Source organism: Coenobita brevimanus, chromosome 33 (genome assembly GCF_032717465.1).
Source record: "Coenobita brevimanus isolate Jiangsu-jjx chromosome 33, ASM3271746v2, whole genome shotgun sequence".
In the NCBI taxonomy this organism is placed as follows: domain Eukaryota; kingdom Metazoa; phylum Arthropoda; class Malacostraca; order Decapoda; family Coenobitidae; genus Coenobita; species Coenobita brevimanus.
The window spans coordinates 24,311,971-24,332,419 of record NC_136986.1 but is presented as its reverse complement, the minus strand read 5'-3'; the positions used below and the strand labels follow the sequence as shown (position 1 = coordinate 24,332,419).

General features: G+C 40.4%; 1 protein-coding gene across 1 annotated transcript in view; it reads left to right on the top strand.

The window, feature by feature from the left end:
* Nucleotides 1–20,449, top strand: part of LOC145395830 (ionotropic receptor 93a-like) — a 92,963-nt gene that overhangs the window by 6,949 nt on the left and 65,565 nt on the right. The window contains exon 4 of the mRNA XM_080269362.1: nucleotides 9,319–9,505. Coding sequence (XP_080125488.1) covers nucleotides 9,319–9,505 — 187 coding nt within the window. The remainder of the gene's footprint in view (nucleotides 1–9,318; nucleotides 9,506–20,449) is intronic.

Sequence of the window (20,449 nt, the reverse complement as noted above, 5' to 3'; positions counted from 1 at the left end):
CGACTCTAAGCTTTACTTTCCATCCTTATAACCATCTGACCGCGTTGGCCCAGAGTCATAAGCAAAAGAATGAACCACCTCAATTTTGGTGTTCACTAGAACAGGTAATTTTAAAGAGGTTCAGGGGAAAGAATATAAATATTTAACTTTCTTTAATAACAAAAAGAAATTTACGCCATCTACCATACTTAAAGATGAGAATTATGAAAACCCAAAACCCACTTAATATACAAAAGCCATTAAAATATTAACCTAAAATATTACAATCATGGCTTTCACTTAAGCTAAAGAAAAAAAATAAATAAATAAAGATAAAGAAATTGGAACTGCAGTATGATTTCTGGTTCACTATAATTCCGAGCTTATGAAATACAGTATAAAATAAAATTACCACCCACAGCCGACCAAAAGGAGACAAATGCTTAACAATTACAATTACAATAATTGTCTCCAACCGTTATACATTACCAGTAAAAGTTATCCACAGCAACACACTTCTCTCTTATCTATCAAACCTCTATTGGTAGACAAAAGATTCCGAAACACCAGGCTGGAGATGGATTACACAGGTGGAGTGACCTAACCCCGGCAGTAGATCTGAGTCAACTCCTAAGCCTAAGGTTTTCCCAGCCTAGGTAAACTCGGACTGGGGATTCATACAAATTCCGTCTCCATGGAGTCGAGGCCTCAGCCAATATTCTTTGCACTGATAATTAATGAAGTTTCGAGGCAGCAGATGGTGAAGAAAGGGACGAAAATACACTTCCTGGGGTTCAAAGTTTCGACGTCATTCTCAGGGTTTCAGGAAATAGCTATTCCCGAATCATCCAGGCCAGACCGTAACACCCCCCCATCCAAGTCATCCGAAGCCCTTACAAAGGATGACACAGGACTGGATGATGAGAGATCTCTTGAGAGAGCATCTGCAATGGTGTTGTCCACTCCTCGGATGTGCAACAGTTCCAGGTTGTACTGCTGGACTTCCAGGACCCACCTAAGGATGCGTTGATTATTATTCCGCATACGCTGGAGGAAGACGAGGGTGTTGTGATCAGTGTAAACAGTTATCTTAAAAGGATGTTGATATAGGTAACACTCATACTTTTTTAATGCCATTACTAAAGCCAGGGCTTCCTTCTCTATGATGGAATATTTTCTTTGGTGTTTCTTTAATTTTGCTGAAAAGTAGGACACTGGAAGAAATAGATTTTCAGAACTCTTTTGGAGCAGAACAGCTCCAACTCCAGAATCACTAGCATCAGTTTGCAAATAGAATGGTTTAGTGTGATCGGGGGTTCTAAGGACTGGGTCGGATTTAGAGGAGCATTTTAAGTTTATTGAAAGCAGTATCACAGGCAGGGGTCCAGACAAAAGGAACTTCGGGGCTAGTTAGATCGGTAAGAGATGCTGCAACGAGAGAAAAGTTACTGCAGAATCTTCTATAAAACCCTGCCATGCCCAAAAACCACATGAGTGCTTTCCTATTGGTAGGTGTAGGGAAGGAGAGAATGGCTTCTACATTTGCATCCTTTGGTTTAGCTTGTCCTCGTCCCACCACATGCCCCAGGTAGATGACCGTTGCTCTTCCAAAAGTAGACTTGGGCAGGTTGATGGTGAAGCCCACATCCCTCAAACGCATCAGAAGGGCACGAAGTCTGGATATATGGTCCTCCCAACTGTTTGAAATTACAACAAGATCGTCAAAGTAGGAAGCAGTACCATCAAGATCTTGTATGGTATAATTAATGGCTCTCTGGAAGGTGGCAGGGGCATTAATCATACCAAATGGCATAACTTTATATTGAAACAGACCAAAAGGAGTGATGAACGCAGAAATAGATTTGGCTCTCTCAGTTAATCCAATCTGATAGTATCCCTTCTGTAGATCAATGGTAGTGATATATTCAGACTGACCTACTGCATCTATCAGATCATCAATTAAAGGGAGAGGGTATGAATCAGGGACAGTCACCTTGTTAACTTTCCGGTAGTCTGTACAAAATCTATTACTACCATCAGGCTTAGGGACTAACAAACAGGGTGAAGCCCAAGGAGAATTACTAGGTTCCGCCAAGTCATGCTTCAATAAAAAGTCTACCTCTTTCCTCATAGAGTTACACTTGATGGGATTAATCCTGTAAGCCGGTTGTCTAATTGGGGAACCACATTCAGGCATCAGAGTTATGTCATGAAGTAGAAGGTTACAATAACCTGGAAAATCGGAAGTCAGGAAATTCTAACAAGAGAGACTTTATATCATCCTTTTGAGGGGAAGGCAAGTATGAAAGATTATTATCAATATCTCCTAATATTTGACTGTTTATAGGATTTAGCTTAGGAGAAGGAATATCAATGACTTCAGTCTCTGGTACATTACATAGATTTTCTTGAGTAGTTGAGTCTGAAGTGACAACTGACTGTTCCAGTGGTTTTGTCACAGTCTTGTTACAAATTAAAACAAAGCATGCCACGTCCTCCTCTAGTGGCCTTTCAACATAGGGTTTAAGCAAGTTTATGTGAACTAATTTAGTGTCTTTACGTCGATCTGGGGTACACACCACATAATTGTGGTCTGACAGTTTTTCAGAAATCAGGTAAGGCCCAGAATATTTGCTTTTTAATGGGTTACCTGGTACTGGAAGAAACAGGAGAACTTTGTCTCCCGGGGAAAAAGTTCGATACTTTGATTTCTTATCATATCTAGCTTTCATTTTACACTGAGTCTTTTGAAGATTTTGTTTAGCTATCTTTCTAACTTGAGCTAGTTTGGTTTTAAGATTGATTATGTACTGAGAAACAGATAGTTTGGTTTGTGGATTATCTTTAAACCATTCATCTTTCAAAACTTTCAAGGGGCCCCTGATTTCTCTACCATAGAGTAACTCGAAAGGAGAGTAACCCAAAGATTCCTGAGGGGATTCCCGGATGGCAAAGAGCAGCATATCTATGTTCTCATCCCAATCTGTCTGGGTCTCAAAACAATATTTCTTCAACATGGATTTGAATGTTTGATGAAAGCGTTCCAGGCAACCCTGGGACATTGGGTGGTAAGGCGAGGACAACTGTTGATCTGTACCTAGTTCTTTAAGGACCTGTCTGAATAAGTCACTAGTGAAATTTGTCCCACGATCACATTGTATTTCCCTGGGAATCTCTACAGAGGTAAACAGATGCAACAAACACTTCACTATGTTTTTGGCATTAATGTTTTTGAGTGGGTAGGCCTCAGGATAACGAGTAGCTGCACACATTATTGTCAGAAGATACACATTTCCTTTCTTTGTTTTTGGCAAAGGACCTACACAGTCTATAATGATTTTTTCAAAAGGTTCCGACACTACTGGTATTGGTTTCAAGGGTGCAGGAGGTATGTCCTGGTTAGGTTTTCCTACTATCTGACATGTATGGCATGATTTTGCAAACTGCCTAACATCTGGTTTTATACCCGGCCAGTAGTAGTGTTGTAAGAGTTTCTTGTAAGTTTTCAGGATTCCCAGGTGGCCTGACAACCCATTATGGGCCAACTCCATCAGAGATTTCCTAACAGATGTTGGTACAACAACCTGATGAATTTCAGACCATGTATCTAGATGTTTCAATTCAGGAGGACGATACAGTCTCATCAATACCCCATCTTTATAATAAAAACCAGGTATTTTACAAGCCTCTTTGTTATCTGAAGCTAAATGTCTGCAAGAGGCCAAAGAGAAGTCATTTTCCTGGGCTGTGACCAGGTTTTCCCTGGAAATGAGTTTAGCATGTAGTTGCTCTGTAATAGGTATAGGAGACTTAGGTTGGGAGGTAACAAGTTTCTGGGCTCTAGTGACCACACAAGCTGGAAATAAATGTGGCCGAGAGATGTCTAGGTCAGCTGTAGGACTCTCTTCCATCGGTTTATCCACTACAGTTAAGTTAGGGACCACTAACGTACCTGCCAAGTCATTACCCAGAATTAAATCCACCCCAGCAACTGGTAAGTCATTATGAGCAAGTCCTACCTTGACATTTCCCTTTACCAAATCACAGTCCAGGAAAACCTCAGCCAATATCACAGAAGGCCTACCAGAGAAATCTTGCAAAAGCACCTTCTCCCCTGTGAAATTTTTCTCTACACCAGGGAGACTCCGAGAGCACAGGATAGTCTGAGCAGCTCCTGTGTCTCTAAGGATGGTTATGGGATGAGATTCGCAGTCTGACTGTAGGGCAATCATCCCTTTAGATATGAAGCCTTTAAAGGGGTCAACCTTGTCACAAGATGTGGTAAGGTTGGTCAAAGGTCTAGGATTTTGAACCGTATTAGAAGTTACTCGAGATCTATTTTGAGATGTTTGTTGAGTTAAGCTTTGTGTCGTGAGTTGGGATTTTTTGTGAGGAGGATTCCGCCGATTCTGAGGAGGAGAGGATGCTCTACAGTTGGGATGTGGGCATCTTTCTATGGTGTGATCTGTTTGTTTACAGTATCTACAGAAGAGCTTATCACTAGCCGTACCATCCAAGGTCCCAAAACTAACCCTAGAGGAGGATTTAACATGGGCAGGACTACTCCGCTTTCGAACTCCAGCCCCATGTGATCTGTGGATAACTGCATAACGGTCGGCTAACCGGGCTGCTTTACTCAAATCTTCCTCACTTATATCATCCAAGTATTCCACAACAGTGAATGGCAATCTCCGTTTAAATTCCTCCATTATCATTAAATTACGAAGTTGCTCAAATGTCGAGACATTTGAGCTATTTATCCATTTATCAAAAAGTCTACTCTTCTCATCAGCAAATTCAACATAGGTACTATGCACAGGTTTTAAGTAATTCCTGAAATTCCTGCGATGGTTCTCTGCGGTAATGGAATAAGCATCAAGTATAGTTTGCTTAACAGATTCATAGTCCTCCACATTTTCCAAGGAAGCATAAACTGTCCCCGCTTTACCCGTCAACTTTGGTCCTATAAGCCAAGTCCATTCTCCTTCAGGCCACTTCATGTGTTTAGCAGTACGTTCAAACTCCCGGAAAAAGTCATCTGGACTATCTTCTTTGAAGTTAGGCACGAGAGATATGTGTTTATGTGGTTGGAAAGAGGTTTCTTTTGCTGCTTGATTATTTCCTACCTCTAGTTTATACTTTTCCAGTTCTAGCCTTTCTTTTTCTAAGCAAATCTTTTCTTGTTCTAATCTGAACCTCATTTCCCCTTCTTGTTTTAGCCTTTCTTGTTCTAATCTGAATTTTTCACCTTCTTGCTTTAGCCTTTCTTGTTCTAATTTAAGTTTCTCTTGATATTTCTCTTTCTCCCAGGCTAACTTTTCGGGTGACCACTTTTCCAAGGGAGGAGGTGGATCGTCCCCTTCTCTACTTACTGGAGCATAGCTCATAGGAGTCAAAATCTCAATGGTCTCTGATTCTATAAGTTGATGTGTGACTAGATGTTCTAGAACTATATTCTTCAGCACTTCCTTAGTAACATTTGAACCTACTTCCACATCAAAATGTGTCGCTATATACCTCCAGTCATCCTTTCGGATTGTGGCATCTTTTAATTTATTAAGTGAAGGCACTTGACAAAAGTCTTTTACATCAAATTGTCCCGACATGATTATATCATACAGGTAGTGTATATTAAAAAGGAGATTACCATTCTGCTGCTCAAGAAACTACACCCAATAACTCTCTAAGCAGTGACCAGATAAAATGGCAATCCGAATGGGTAACAGTGATTAAATCTTGTTCAGAGAGGGACACTAGGGAATCATCCGGTCGGTGAATCCAAAAGTGTGAGATTAATTTAGACTATCGGCAGAGGGGGCAAAACAAAAGTCCCCAATCTTTTGTTTTACCAATTCTGAACACTATTCAACCACTTGAACAATCCCTCAATTAGGTGATTGTTGGTCTCCTAGAATGCGTTTTATAGCAAAGGTAGACAGTAAAATAGACGTCTTCAATCCTTTAACTGCCAAAGGATGCCGGAAATACAGTTAAGACGAAGACAGTAGAGCAAGGTGTTGCACCTCGTCTCATAAGTGTATAGGGGTACGGGATAATTTGGGTCCGAATGAATCCCCTACACAAGTAGAATCCAAACAGATGAAGTCTTGCCACGACAGAAATGGGAGGAGGGAAGTTTGAATTCTGATCACCTGTGCACTCTTTAAACCTGGTGTTCCTATACTATTCACAGTTTACTACAGCTATTACCAACTATCTGTAGCAAAACCAGCACAAACCAGTAACATCAGGAATGCCATTTTAAGCCAGTTTGCCAAAGAAAGAAGATAACCAAAGCAAACACTCATCACATTAAAAGCAATTAAATATAGAATACAATCTTAGGTCATTCTACCGTATAGTGAGCAGTACAACACTCCCTAAAAAGAGAACAGAGTCATAATTAGAGTACCAGAAAAGCCTCAGTATAAAAAGTAAAGTGGTAAATGAACTAATACAAGTTCGTAAACAATCCTGGCGAGGTCGCCATTTGCTACGACTCTAAGCTTTACTTTCCATCCTTATAACCATCTGACCGCGTTGGCCCAGAGTCATAAGCAAAAGAATGAACCACCTCAATTTTGGTGTTCACTAGAACAGGTAATTTTAAAGAGGTTCAGGGGAAAGAATATAAATATTTAACTTTCTTTAATAACAAAAAGAAATTTACGCCATCTACCATACTTAAAGATGAGAATTATGAAAACCCAAAACCCACTTAATATACAAAAGCCATTAAAATATTAACCTAAAATATTACAATCATGGCTTTCACTTAAAGCTAAAGAGAAAAAATAAAATAAATAAAGATAAAGAAATTGGAACTGCAGTATGAATTCTGGTTCACTATAATTCCGAGCTTATGAAATACAGTATAAAATAAAATTACCACCCACAGCCGACCAAAAGGAGACAAATGCTTAACAATTACAATTACAATAATTGTCTCCAACCGTTATACATTACCAGTACAAGTTATCCACAGCAACACACTTCTCTCTTATCTATCAAACCTCTATTGGTAGACAAAAGATTCCGAAACACCAGGCTGGAGATGGATTACACAGGTGGAGTGACCTAACCCCGGCAGTAGATCTGAGTCAACTCCTAAGCCTAAGGTTTTCCCAGCCTAGGTAAACTCGGACTGGGGATTCATACAAATTCCGTCTCCATGGAGTCGAGGCCTCAGCCAATATTCTGTGCGCTGATAATTAATGAAGCTTCGAGGCAGCAGATGGTGAAGAAAGGGACGAAAATACACTTCCTGGGGTTCAAAGTTTCGACGTCGTTCTCAGGGTTTCAGGAAATAGCTATTCCCGAATCATCCAGGCCAGACCGTAACAATATATATATATATATATATATATATATATATATATATATATATATATATATATATATATATATATATATATATATATAGTTATATATATAGTTATATATATATAGTTATAGTTATATATATACACACAATTATTGGCTTAATTTTCATTTTTACACTGTAGCATTTGTTATTCTTATGATCTGCATCTAAGGCATTGTTGCATATTACAGTCATAATCTTGCCAGTCCTGTACTTTGCCTGTTTTCCAGTGTAATGTAAAAATGATTAAAGAAGGCGCTCTAGTCGGATTGAGCCTGTGCAGGTGTATATCCAAGGGTTGGTAATTCCACTCAGAGATGAGTGAGGCTGGTTACCCTCATCGTAAATGTCAGGATGATGGATCATGGATGGATGGATGGATGGATGCAGCATGGTAGCACTGATATATATATATATATATATATATATATATATATATATATATATATATATATATATATATATATAAGGGTTTCTTAATGCCAAAAGTCCATATTAAGCTTCTGTTGGGGGGGGGGGAGCATGGCTTTCAGTGGGGGTGTCCGGTATTTTGACTGTCCAGATATGGCAACACTAAACCTGTCCCCATCCATTCAACAAGGGTGAGCAATATTCAGGCTGAGAGCGCACATGACTCTTACAACCTATAGCTAACTGCACATCAGTGAAGAAGCAACAAACTCTGTACAATAATCCAAGTTTCTCTGAGGAAGTTTTAGGAAACGATCTGACCTGAGAGGTCCAGCTGGGGGCATTGTTAAGTTAAACACCGAGAATTTCAATACTTTTGGAGATAGGAATATTAGTAGCTTTCAAGATAATATAGAAATTTGGCAATATCTGGCTATTGTAAACTACATATATTTGGTTTTACTACCATTATATGAGACAAGGTTTTTTGTCCCCCTTCAGTGATCCTAGATAAGACTTGATTTATGGAGATGGCTGTACTGAGTTGTGAGTTAGAGATATTTAACTATGTGAATGGCTGTTAAAGCGTGAATGAACTGTGAAGTGTTGAGTCATCTGCATATGAATGAACTGATTATGAGTGACAGATAAGAGATTATTAATATGAATTACGAATTGGGTTCGAGCCAGAACTAATCCTTGTGGCACGCCATCGGTCACTGGGGGATATTTGAACATACATCTTCTTTTACTCTTATATTTCTGCTGCTGAGATATGAGGAAATCAGAGGAGCAAAAGGAGTTAGTCCATCGCAAGGGAATTTAGATAGCAGGGAATGGTGACACACTCTGTCAAAACCTTTAGAAATGTCAAAGGCTACTGCATCAGTTTCCATGCTGGTCAACTGATTGGTGGATGGTGTGAGTCAAGAGATTGAGTATATCACTAATGGATCTTTCGTGGCAAAAACCATACTGCCTGTACTTACTAAGTTTTTTAATTCAGTATGTTAATTATGTGCTCATTCATTCCAATTTCAAGTACTTTACCAAGAGAAGATGTGATAGATATTTGTCTGTAATCAGAGGGGTCAGAGGAACTTCCTTTCTTCAGAACTGGGTCGATATTGGTGCCTTTCAAGAATTAGGCAATGAAGAAGTACGTAAGCATAGCCTGAATAATTTAGCTAGAACATAAGCAAGTTCTAGGGAGGAATTCGATCTGGGTCTGGAGCTTTGTTGGTTTGTAGATTGTCTAGGATGGATTTTACGTATCTTGTCTGTACTGTACGTGGAACAATTTTAAGTGGAACGATTTTATATTAACAGCCAGTTGAAAAGCAGTTTGGCAGCTGAATTTGATGGAAAAACGTGTAGATGGTTTGGCATGTGACGTGCTGCCGGGATTCCAATGGACTGGATGATGTACGAATGATTATGTGGCCCATTCTTTTGGGCATGCTGTTCATTATTCTCGCAGTATCGAATATTCCGTCCTTATTTATCCTACCTCATGCTATTTGTGGGTGAATTATTACACTATACTATTTCTGTGTTTATTTCAGGAGTGCTTATATTAGTTCCCCTCTGAACCTGCAGCTGATAATATCCCGGAACTTTGCTAAACTAGATGGCACTTCCACCTTGTATATAGGCAAGGAAAATCTGCTACAGGCTTTGTTAGCCTGGCCAGTGCCTCATGATGCCCCCTACACAGCTCAGATTGATAAATGTCTAAGGATTATATCGCAGGTGGGTAAGAGAACTTAATCTTTTGGCTTTATATGTTTTTTACACTCCTTATCTGAGTAACAATGATTGCGGATAGCAATTTTTTACAGATAATATTGTAATAAAGAAGTTATATATTTCACAAGGATGATGTCTTACATATTCTATTTTTACAACTTCCAAGCACTTTTATCCAGTTGCAGACAAATCCTTAGTAGTGAACTAGTTATCACTAATTCGAAGTCTTCGGTGAGCTATATCCTGAGATGAATAAAATTTTTCTGTAGATGACAAGAGAATTGAACTGAATTATTGGAAATGAAAATTGTGGCGCTGCAACAGCTCGATTATATGATGCCGAATAAACGTTAAATCCTGTGTACTAAAACAAAATCGATACCTCAAACAAGGATAAAAAATGGCAACAAGGTAAGTCAATCATAAGCCAACAATAAAAGGTGTAAGAAGTTCACTTCCTTAGGAAAAAACGTCAATCAGATGGCCAGAGGCTTCTCCAAGTATGAAGGACAGAGAGTAGGCAATATCTGTCCTGCTATGCCTACGGAGAAACATCCAACGCAGGTCCCCAGACTCGGACACAGGACGGACAGTAAGTGGAACAAAGCAATCACAATACGGTTGAGTCCCACCACACATTAGGGACTTATGACTAAGCCATGAGTGCCCAATGCGTAGCTGAGCAACAGCCACCTCCAATTGCTAAGACATGGACGGGAGAACCTTTGGCACTACTACCCTCTGAATAACATCCCTTAATTTATTATCAACAACAGCATCTCACAGGCTCTGCCAGCAAATAAGAATCATAACTCAAGTATGGCGTCATACTGGAAGCAGGAAAGGGGTAGTTGCTAGGGGTCATCGAGAAGAAGCGGATTTTCCAAATGTATCTTCCATCTCATTGTAGTCCACACTGACATGCGCATGAACCCTTGCCTTACTCGAGAAAGGCAAGGACAGGGGATGAGCTGAATTAAATTCTAATGATAAAATAGTGGAATTTAGAGGAATTCCAACCCTTACAAAATCTGCGAAATTCACCCCAGACCCGACACCAGTTTTTTACTCTGAACAATCTGTGTATACAAGGACGGTTTCTCTGTGAACTGACGAATGCTCCTAAATAGCTGATGGAGAGCCCAAGAAGAGGCATAAGACTCTGTAACCTCAGAACCCATGCACACTTGCACCTCAGAAGGGCGCCATGGGCGATTTTGGGGAGGAGACAGGGTAGACGCACTGAAGAGATACCTAAATCTCCCATTACTGGCCTGACCCAGAACGCAAAGGAATGTGGAGTGCAAGGATGAGAAACAATTAGTGTGTGACTTTGAACCATCTTTATATACAGGGAGGGGGTGCCTCTGTGAATGGACGAATGTTCCAAAAATACCTGATGACTGATGAAGCACCAGAGAAGAGTAAGAAGATTTAGTATCCTAAAAATCCCTGCACACCTGCACTTCGGGAAGGTACCATGATGCTATTCTTAGTTGCCGAGCAGGGCAGACAGGCTATGCAGAGAGACCTAAATCCCCCATAATCTGCCTGACCCTGTACCCAAAGGAATGTGGAGTGCGAGGATGAGAAACATGATACTGAAATAATGACTGCCGTGGTACACAAACAGCAATAAATGTCTCTGGAATATATCTTATGAGATTCCAGCAATGAATGATTAGCGACTGGTGTGGCAGATAAAAGGAAGGCACATCAGCCTCCACAAGCTAGGAATCGGTTAGGATCTGAAAGCACCAGTGGCAAGACACAAAATTACATGATGCTAAGGACTAAGGACACTAAGTTGCAGAACAGTAGAGGAGGCATAGACCTCGCATTCATAGGCAAGTTTAGATCCACCTAAGGCTTGATACAAGCGAAGGAGTTACTCTGATCAGCACTCCACGAGGTGTGAGATATAGAGACAGTACCTTCGATAAATTCATTGCTTACTTACATGACACTCAGAGAAGTTTCAAAGGTAAAACTCAAGTAACCTGACAGTCAAACGTTAAACCAAGAAACTTAGTCTTCTCCATGTACTGTGGCAGGTGCCAGCCCCTTTAATCTATAAAAGTGGATTGCCATCCCCATGCTTGAAGAAAAACGGAAATTTCTCCAGTGTGCCCAGCTGGCGACCCTTTCCAGCACCACCTGCATCCTCCTTTCAATGGCAAACAACTAGGAACCAGCAAACCAAATCACTAGGTCATCCACATAAAAGGAAGAAGACACCCTCTGTGGCAGGGAATCAACTATGTCATTGATGGCAACAGCAAGTAAAGGAACACTTAACACACTCCTCTGTGGAACACCTTCCGCTTGAACTCGTAGGACAGAGTGAGGAGAGCACACGGACCTGAAACCTGTGGTTCAACTAAAAGTCACTAAAGAACAATGGCAGATGGCTATGCAGCCCCAAACTGTGAAGTTAATTCATGGTGCCATGCCATATCATATGCTTTTTCCAGGTCAAGGAACAAAGCTGCAAGACGATGTCCAATTGCAAAAACCTCACAGACTGCTGACTCACATCCTATGAGGTAGTCCAATGTACATATCGTCCAATGAAACCCTTTATGTGACAGAAAGAAGAAACATCTTTAGTTACTGAACTAGCCTCCCACTAACCATCTTCTCTAACAGTTAGCATACAGGAGTCAAACAAATGGGACTATAGTTAGACTCATCAAAAATGTAGTTTTTAAGTGGCTTAGGAAATGGAAAAACTAGACCAATCCCCCAATCAGTGGATACTTTATCTTCATCCCTTATCCTCTTATAAATTATCAATAAAAACAAAGAATCGTACGACAAAATGGTAAATCATAGCATATGGAATGTCATTAGGTGCAAGAGCAGTCATTACACTGCTGGAGAGCAGCCCTGAGTTCGCAGACGGCAAAAAAAAAAAAAAAGGTTCCGATTTAGTACACATAAATAAAATACCTCACCTTTCCTGTTGACACCGGAATAAGCTAAATGGCTTGGAGAAATCTGAACGAAAAATATTGTAAAAATGTTCTGCCAGGGCTGAAGTTTCTTCAGAGGAGTCGGATAAAAAAAGTTCCCCGAATTTTAAGCACCTTGAGAACAACCCTTCATCTTTTCAATCCTTAATGATCTAGAGCAGCTTGTACAGCACCCTACCCGTATCCCTGACTGCCTCGGAGAGGGCTCCAACATACTTGAGCTCTTCCTGACAACTAATCCTTCTGCTTGCACTGTTAATCTTTTTTCTCAGTTGGGCTCCTCCGATCATAACCTTGTTACCTTAACCTGTCCTATCCCTCCGGTACGGCCCGTGGACCCTCCAAAGGAACGTCGTCTGTGGCACTTTAGGGCTGCTGATTGGGAGGCCCTCAGGCAGTACCTCTTTGATTTTCCCTGGAACGATTATTGCTTCCATGGCTGGAAGCCATCTGAGTGTGCCTTGCGCATTACGGAGGTTATTGTCTAGGGCATGGAAGCATACATTCCTTTCCCCTATCCTTTGACTAATGCGAGAAAGCCTTGGTTTAACCCCTTAACCGCGGGCTTGTTTTGCTCTGTCCTGCATGTCCCATGGGGCATATTTGGGCTCCGACAGGCTCTCTAAAAATATTTGCCAAAAATCAGTTATTAGTCCTAGAATATTAAAATTTTATATGCCTAGGGCACATACCTTCAGCTTTCTCCTGGGATGTTCGTTGAGCCTTCGTCGAGTACCGTAGGACTTGTGGAGACCTCTGAAGTTGGGTAACGAAATCTCAACTTTACACTTCCCAACAACCCGTAATATGATTACCACAGCTTGATATTATCACTAGAAACACTATTCTATGATTCTCAAATAGTTTGGAATCCATACTCCAAAAAAAAAACACTGTGAAAGCAATGAAAATTACGAGGGCGTATGACCTTCCCACTTGACATCGTTCGCCGCTGGAGTTCTGTCATTTATTATTCATAAAAACGCTGATAGTTTATATTTCTATTACTATATAACACTTATATATATCTACAGTCTTTATCCATAAGTTTCCTTCAGTAATAGTAGTTTATTGTCACTGTAGGGATTCAATTTCTCTTTCAGTAAAATACGTAGTATTCACTTTCTCGTCCTGTATACTAGCGTTGAGAGTGAATCTGTCACTTTCACCTTCACTCTCATAACTCATAGTATTCATACATGCTAGAGTGAAACTTTCATTTCATTACTCCTAGTATATATACTCGTATTCTTATAGTACTACTCATTTACATTTCTATTTACGTTCTCTATTTTATTTACATTATTTACATTTCTATTTACGTTCTCTATTTTATTTACATTATTTACATTTCTATTTTATTTACACTGTTAGGCACTCACTTGGAGTAACTTGTAAATCTATTTTCCACTGTTCACTTATATTTACATTCATTGCTTTCATTGCTGTTTACACATTATTTACAATTCCACTTGCACTGTTTTACTCACCAGAAAGATCGTAGTCACTCTCTATCAATTGTCAGCCCTTTACCTCTTTCCACATGAGGTTTAGTAGGGGATAGAGGTCACAAGGCCGGTTGCATTGGGCTAAAAAGCGGCGGAAGGTAGCAGGAGCAAATCCGACATACTTTCACCTTGAAAGACGACAGTAAACTGATACTGATGGGCCGGGGGGTGGCCTACCTACGGAGAATGCATTACTGCCAACGTCAGCCTCGTGAGAGCTGCTAATATATAGCTATGAAATGATTGGCAGGAAATCTAGACAATACATTATAAATTAGGTAGTTCCAGGTGAATGTAAATATCACTTAAGCTTCTCCCTTCCCTCCTTGTATATATTTTTATTACGAGAATAGATTATACAGCATATTTCAAGGGGAAATAAGCAGTGAAAATTAGGAAACGAGTGCACGTGAGGTGTTGTCAGGTGATAATTAGCCAATTCCAGGAGTATGGCACTATCACTTACCTTATTTCTTTTTTGTATATATTATTTGGTATAAGAATAGGGCATAGGGCTTATTTAACCCCTACACCGTGGGCATGTTTACCGATGTTTTGCGTGTGCCGCGGAGTTATTCGGGCTCCGACAGACTCTCAAAAAATATTTGCCAAAAATCAGTTATCAGTCCTAGAATATTAAAATTACATATGCTTATGGCACATACCTTCAGCTTTCTCCTGGAATGTTTGTTGAGCCTTCGTCAGTTACCGTAGGACTTGTGGAGACCTCTGAAATTGGGTAACGAAGTCTCCACTTTATACTTCCTGACAACCCGTAATATGATTACCACAGCCAGATATTAACACTATAAACACTACTCTATGATTTTCAAGTAGTTTGGGATCCATACTCCAAAAAAAAAAAGCCCACTGTGAAGGCAATGAAAATTACGAGCGCGTCTGACCGTCGCACTGGCACTAGTTCGCTCTTGGTACTCTGTCATTTATTATTCATAAAACCCCTCACACTTTATATTTCTATTACTATATAACATTTATATATATCTACGGTCTTTATCCATAAGTTTCCTTCAGTAGTATTAGTTTATTGTCACTGCAGGGATTCAATTTCTTTCAGTAAAATACGTAGCATTCACTTTCTCGTCCTGTATACTAGCATTGAGAGTGAATGTCACTTTCATCTTCACTCTCATAACTCATAGTATTCAGACATGCTTGAGTGAAACTTTCACTTTCATTACTCCTAGGGTATATACTCGTATTCTTATAATACTACTCATTTACATTTCTATTTACGTTCTCTATTTTATTTACGTTATTTACATTTCTATTTTATTTACACTGTGTTATGCACTGTCACTTGAAGTAACTTATAAAACTATTTTCCATTGTTCACGTATATTTGCATTCATTACTTTCACTTGCTGTTTACACATTATTTACAATTCCACTTGCACTGTTTTACTCAATAGAAAGATCGTAGTCACTCTTTTATCAATTGTCAGCCCTTTACCTCTTTCCACACGAGGTTTAGTAGGGGGTAAAGGTCACAGGGCCCTTTGCATGGGGGTGAAAAAGTCCTTGAAGTCAGCAAGAAGAAACATACGTACCCCCACTTCGAAAGATGAGAGTAAACTGATAAAGGAGGGCCGGGGTAGAGGCCTACTTAGGGGATATTCAGTGCTACCAATGTTAGCTCTTGAAACAGCTATGTCTAGCACTGAAATGATTGGCAGGAAATCTAGACAATACATTATAAATTAGTTAGTTCCAGGTGAATGTAAATATCATTTAGGCTTCTCCCTTCCCTCCTTACATGTATATTTATTACGAAAATAGATTATACGGCATATTTCAAGGGAAAAAAAACAGCGAAAATTAGCAAACGAGTGCACGTGAGGTGTTGTCAGGTGATAATTAGCCAATTCCAGGTGTATGGCACTCTGACTTACCTCATTTCTTTCTTGTATATATTATTTGGTATAAGAATAGGAGATAGGGCTTATTTCAATGGATGAAATCAGTGAAAAATTCCATTGAAGATTTACTTAGTGTAGCACGGCCGGGCAGGCGAGAGGATAGGGTAATGGAGGGGAGGTAGGGAGGGGAGTCAAGAACGGGGAGAAATGGCTAAATTGTCAACAATGGATGGGAGTACAGATGAGATTAGGAGTGCTGACTAGTGTTGGACATTGGCAGTACTGAAAGATGATACAAGCCCCCACTTGGAAGCCCGGGTGAATTCAAAATAACACAGAATCACAAAAGCGACGCCCCGCGGTATGATCCCTTGCTCCCAAGTGTCATGAAAGTGACGCCCCGCAGTTAAGGGGTTAAATGGATGAAATCAATGGAAAATTCCAGGGAAGATTTACTAGCATAGAATACAGTGTGGTGGCTGCAATAATTAGGTAGTTCCAGGTGAATGTAAATATCACTTAGGCTTCTCCCTTCCTTTCTTATATATATTTTTATTATGAGAATAGATTATATGGCATATTTCAAGGGGAAATAAACAGCAAAAATTAGCAAGCGAGTGCATGTGAGGTGTTGTCAGGTGATAATTAGCCAATTCCAGGTGTATGGAACTCTCACTTACCTTATTTCTTATTTGTATATATTATTTGGTATAAGAATAGGACACAGGGCTTATTTCAATGGATGAAATCAGTGGAAAAATCCAGGGAAGATTTACTTAGTGTAGCACGGCCAGGCAGGCGAGAGGAGAGGGTAATGGAGGGGAGGTAGGGAGGGGAGTCAAGAAAGGGGAGAAATGGCTAAATTGTCAACAATGGATGGGAGTACAGATGAGATTAGGAGTGCTGACTAGTGTTGGACATTGGCAGTACTAATAGATGATACAAGCCACCACTTGAAAGCCTGGACGAATTCAAAATAACACAGAATCACAAAAGTGACGCCCCGTGGTATGATCCCTTGCTCCCAAGCATCACGAAAGTGATGCCTTGCGGTTAAGGGGTTAATCATCCTTGTTCTAATGCTGTCCACAACAACGAGAGGGCCTATAAAAGGCACTTCAGCCAACCCACCCCTGAATCACATCTTTTTTGCATTTCTGCCTAAAATTGTGCTAAGTCTGTTCTTCGCTCTGCTAAAAATTATTTCATCCTTACAAAATGCTCTCAACTTTCCAACTCGAATTCTTCCCTCTCCTTCTGGCATCTTGCCAAAAACCTTTCAAACAACTTTACCTCATCATCCTTCCCTCCTCTTTTCTACTCTGATTTCTCTGTAGCTATTTCTTCTACTGATAAAGCAGATCTCTTCGCTCAGACTTTCTCCTCCAGTTCCACTTTAGACGACTCCAGTGCTTTTCCTCTATCATTTCCCCCTTCTGATTTCCTCATGGCTGACATTAAAATTTCTTCAGCTGATGTATTATCTGCGATCATTAACCTCAATACTAAAAAGGCATATGGGCCTGATGGAGTCCCTCCTGTTGTCCTCAAGAACTGTGCTTCTGTGCTTACACCCTGCCTAGTTAAACTCTTTCGCTTTGTCTTTCAACTTGTACCTTTCCTTCTTGCTGGAAGTTTGCTCTCATTCAGCCAGTCCCAAAGAAGGGTGACCATTCCCAACTCTCTGACTGTCGTCCAATTACTTTAACTTATGTGTCTCAAAAGTTTTCGAGTCTATTCTTAATAGAAAAATTTTAAAGCCTCTTTCCTATCACAACCTTCTTTCTGATCATCAGTATGGGTTCCGTCATGGACACTCCACTGGCGATCTTCTCACCTGCATTTCAGACTCCTGGTCATCCTCGTTTCGGGACTTTGGCGAAAGCCTTGCCATTGTACTTGACATCTCAAAGGCTTTCAATCAAGTCTGGCATAAATCTTTCACTTCCAAACTGCCCTCTTACGGTTTCTATCCTTCTATCTGTGTCTTCATCTATAGCTTCGTTTCCAATTGTTCTGTAGCTGCTATTGTAGACGGCCATCATTCTTCTCCTAGATCTATCAACAGTGGTGTTCCTCAGGGCTCTGTCCTATCACTAACTCTCTTCCTTTTATTCTCAATGATCTTCTGAGCTGTACATCTTACTCTATCCACTCGTTTGCTGATGATTCCTCCCTTCACCTTTCTATTCGGTTCCCACAACGTCCTTCTAAGCAGTTACTTCAACAAACAATGGATGAGGCTATGCCACACCTAAAGTCTGACTTGGCTCATATCTCTGAATGGGGTAAAAATAATCTTGTTGTTTTTAATGAATCAAAGACTCAGTTTTTACGCATATGAACCCGTCAAAATCTTCCACAGGAATACCCACTAATGTTTAATAATACCCAGCTCAATCATGCATCATCCTTGAACATGCTTGGGGTTTCATTCACTCGGGACTTATCTTGGAAAGATGACATTGCATTTCTTGTAAAATCTGCTTCCAGGAGATTAGGTGTGCTAAGCCGACTCCCTGCCTTCTTTACCCCTGCACAGTTGATGACCTTTTACATGTGATTTATTCGCCTCTGTTTGGAGTACAACTCTCATGTGTGGGGAGGCTCCCCACATACAGCTCTTCTCAATAGGTTTGAGTCAAAGGTTATTCGTCTCATCAATTCTCCTCCTCCTACTGGCGTCCTTCAACCTCTGTCTCTTCGCCGCAGTGTTGCCTCTTTATCTCTTTTCTTTCGCTATTTAAATTATCACTGCTCCTCTGAACTGTCTGCTTGCATCCCTCCACCTCTACGACGAGGGTGTAGCACCCGTCTAATAACAAACTCTCATCCCTTTTCTGTCCAACTCTCTAATGCAAGAGTTAACCGTTATTCCCAGTCCTTCATTTATGCAACAGGTCAGCTCTGGATCCGTCTCCCGTTGTCTGTATTTCCTGCTTCCTGTGATCTCCAGTCTTTCAAACGCAGTGTGTCCAGGCATCTCAAAATGAATGGATCTCGAATTTGGCTGTCTTTTGTATTGTTTTTTTTTTTTTTCTTGGAAAGAATGTTCATACAGGCTCAGCTTTTGGTTCCTTCTTCCTCACTTAAAAAAAAAAAAAAACACCCGTTATTTCCATCACCTTCATCCAGACCAATAGTATAGGAGTGGATAAGTTTGCTGAGGAGACATAGGATCTCCACAAGGTTTGATGCGAGTTCTTCAGAACTCAATGATAACACGCACGAGCTTTCTGAAACTGAATTTAAAAGAAGACATCTTTATTTTTCCTAAGGTTTCTAGAAGCAGCTTTGTGGACACAGATACCTAAAGCACACTCTTTTTCCCACCAAGGCACAGATCACCTGCAAAACTTTCCAGACATTCGTGGAATTGAGGAAAGGCCAGCCTGATATGCAGTAGTTGTGAAAAACTGTTCTGCATCAACAGCCCTTTGAATGTGGGGAACACTACACAGTGTTCTGCACTCTCACCAGTCAGCTGAACCCAAACACCAGGGAGGGACACGCATCACCAGCACAGAGTTGGATGCTTTAACCACAATAGAGTAATGATCAATACCATTCAATTAAGTCAAAATCACGTATGAAAAGTTAGCAAAGACTCATGGGATACCAATGTAAGATGGAATACAAGTCCGAAAAATGCGTCAGGTCTCCCACGCTCAGAGGAACCAGATCCAAATCCTCAGCCAAAGTTGCCATGAGATCACCAAAAGTGTTACATTTACTTTCACCCCACACAACATGACGCCCATTTACGTCGCCTAGAACAAATGGCAAAGAAACCTGATGAATGAAGCAGTCAAGGCACAGAGGGGCGTGGAGGAGGGGATAGATTAAGAAAACAGAATATGTAACTCCTCCCCAGGTGTAATTGAATAGCCACAGCCTGAGAGATCAAACGGTACAGCAAAGTAGAGGACAGACACCTCGAGTACCAGTCCATAATAGCTGGTCAGTGAAGGACTGTATATCTTCTTAGAGCAGGAAGAGTCTTGTTTCTGACCATTGTCTACTGAAGGCAAACACAGAATGTAAAACTCAGACACGAGCAGATGAAGTTCCTCCAGTTTGCTCAAACACCTGAACAGTTCCTCTGTGGAGCAGCTATTACATGACGAGGTATGGCAGGTTATCTTCCCGCAAATGATAACAGAATTTTGCTGCAGCATCTAAAGAATGTCATGAAAGATGGGTTACATACTCTGCAGCTACACATAACCCTTCAAAACCCTGCATTGCTGCAGATGGGATTTTGTGAGGAAGGTTCTTAGCTTACTACTATTAACCTATCAGGTCATAGTACCAAAGATCATAGGACCCAACCTGTTCCCTCCTTAATTATGTTTTGAAAATGCACCAAACCCTTACCCCAGGGTGACAATGGTTTCTACTGGATTAAAGTTAGAAATCCCGTGTGAAGGCTGTTTAAACTTTTAGTTAAATGAAAAACAAAAGCATTCGGGGGCCAAATGCTGATCACTGGCAAAATATATTCGCTAAGGTACAAGCTACGTATAAACCAAATTTTAAGAAAATATCTTTATCTATTGCTGAGATATTGGCCAAAATGCAGTT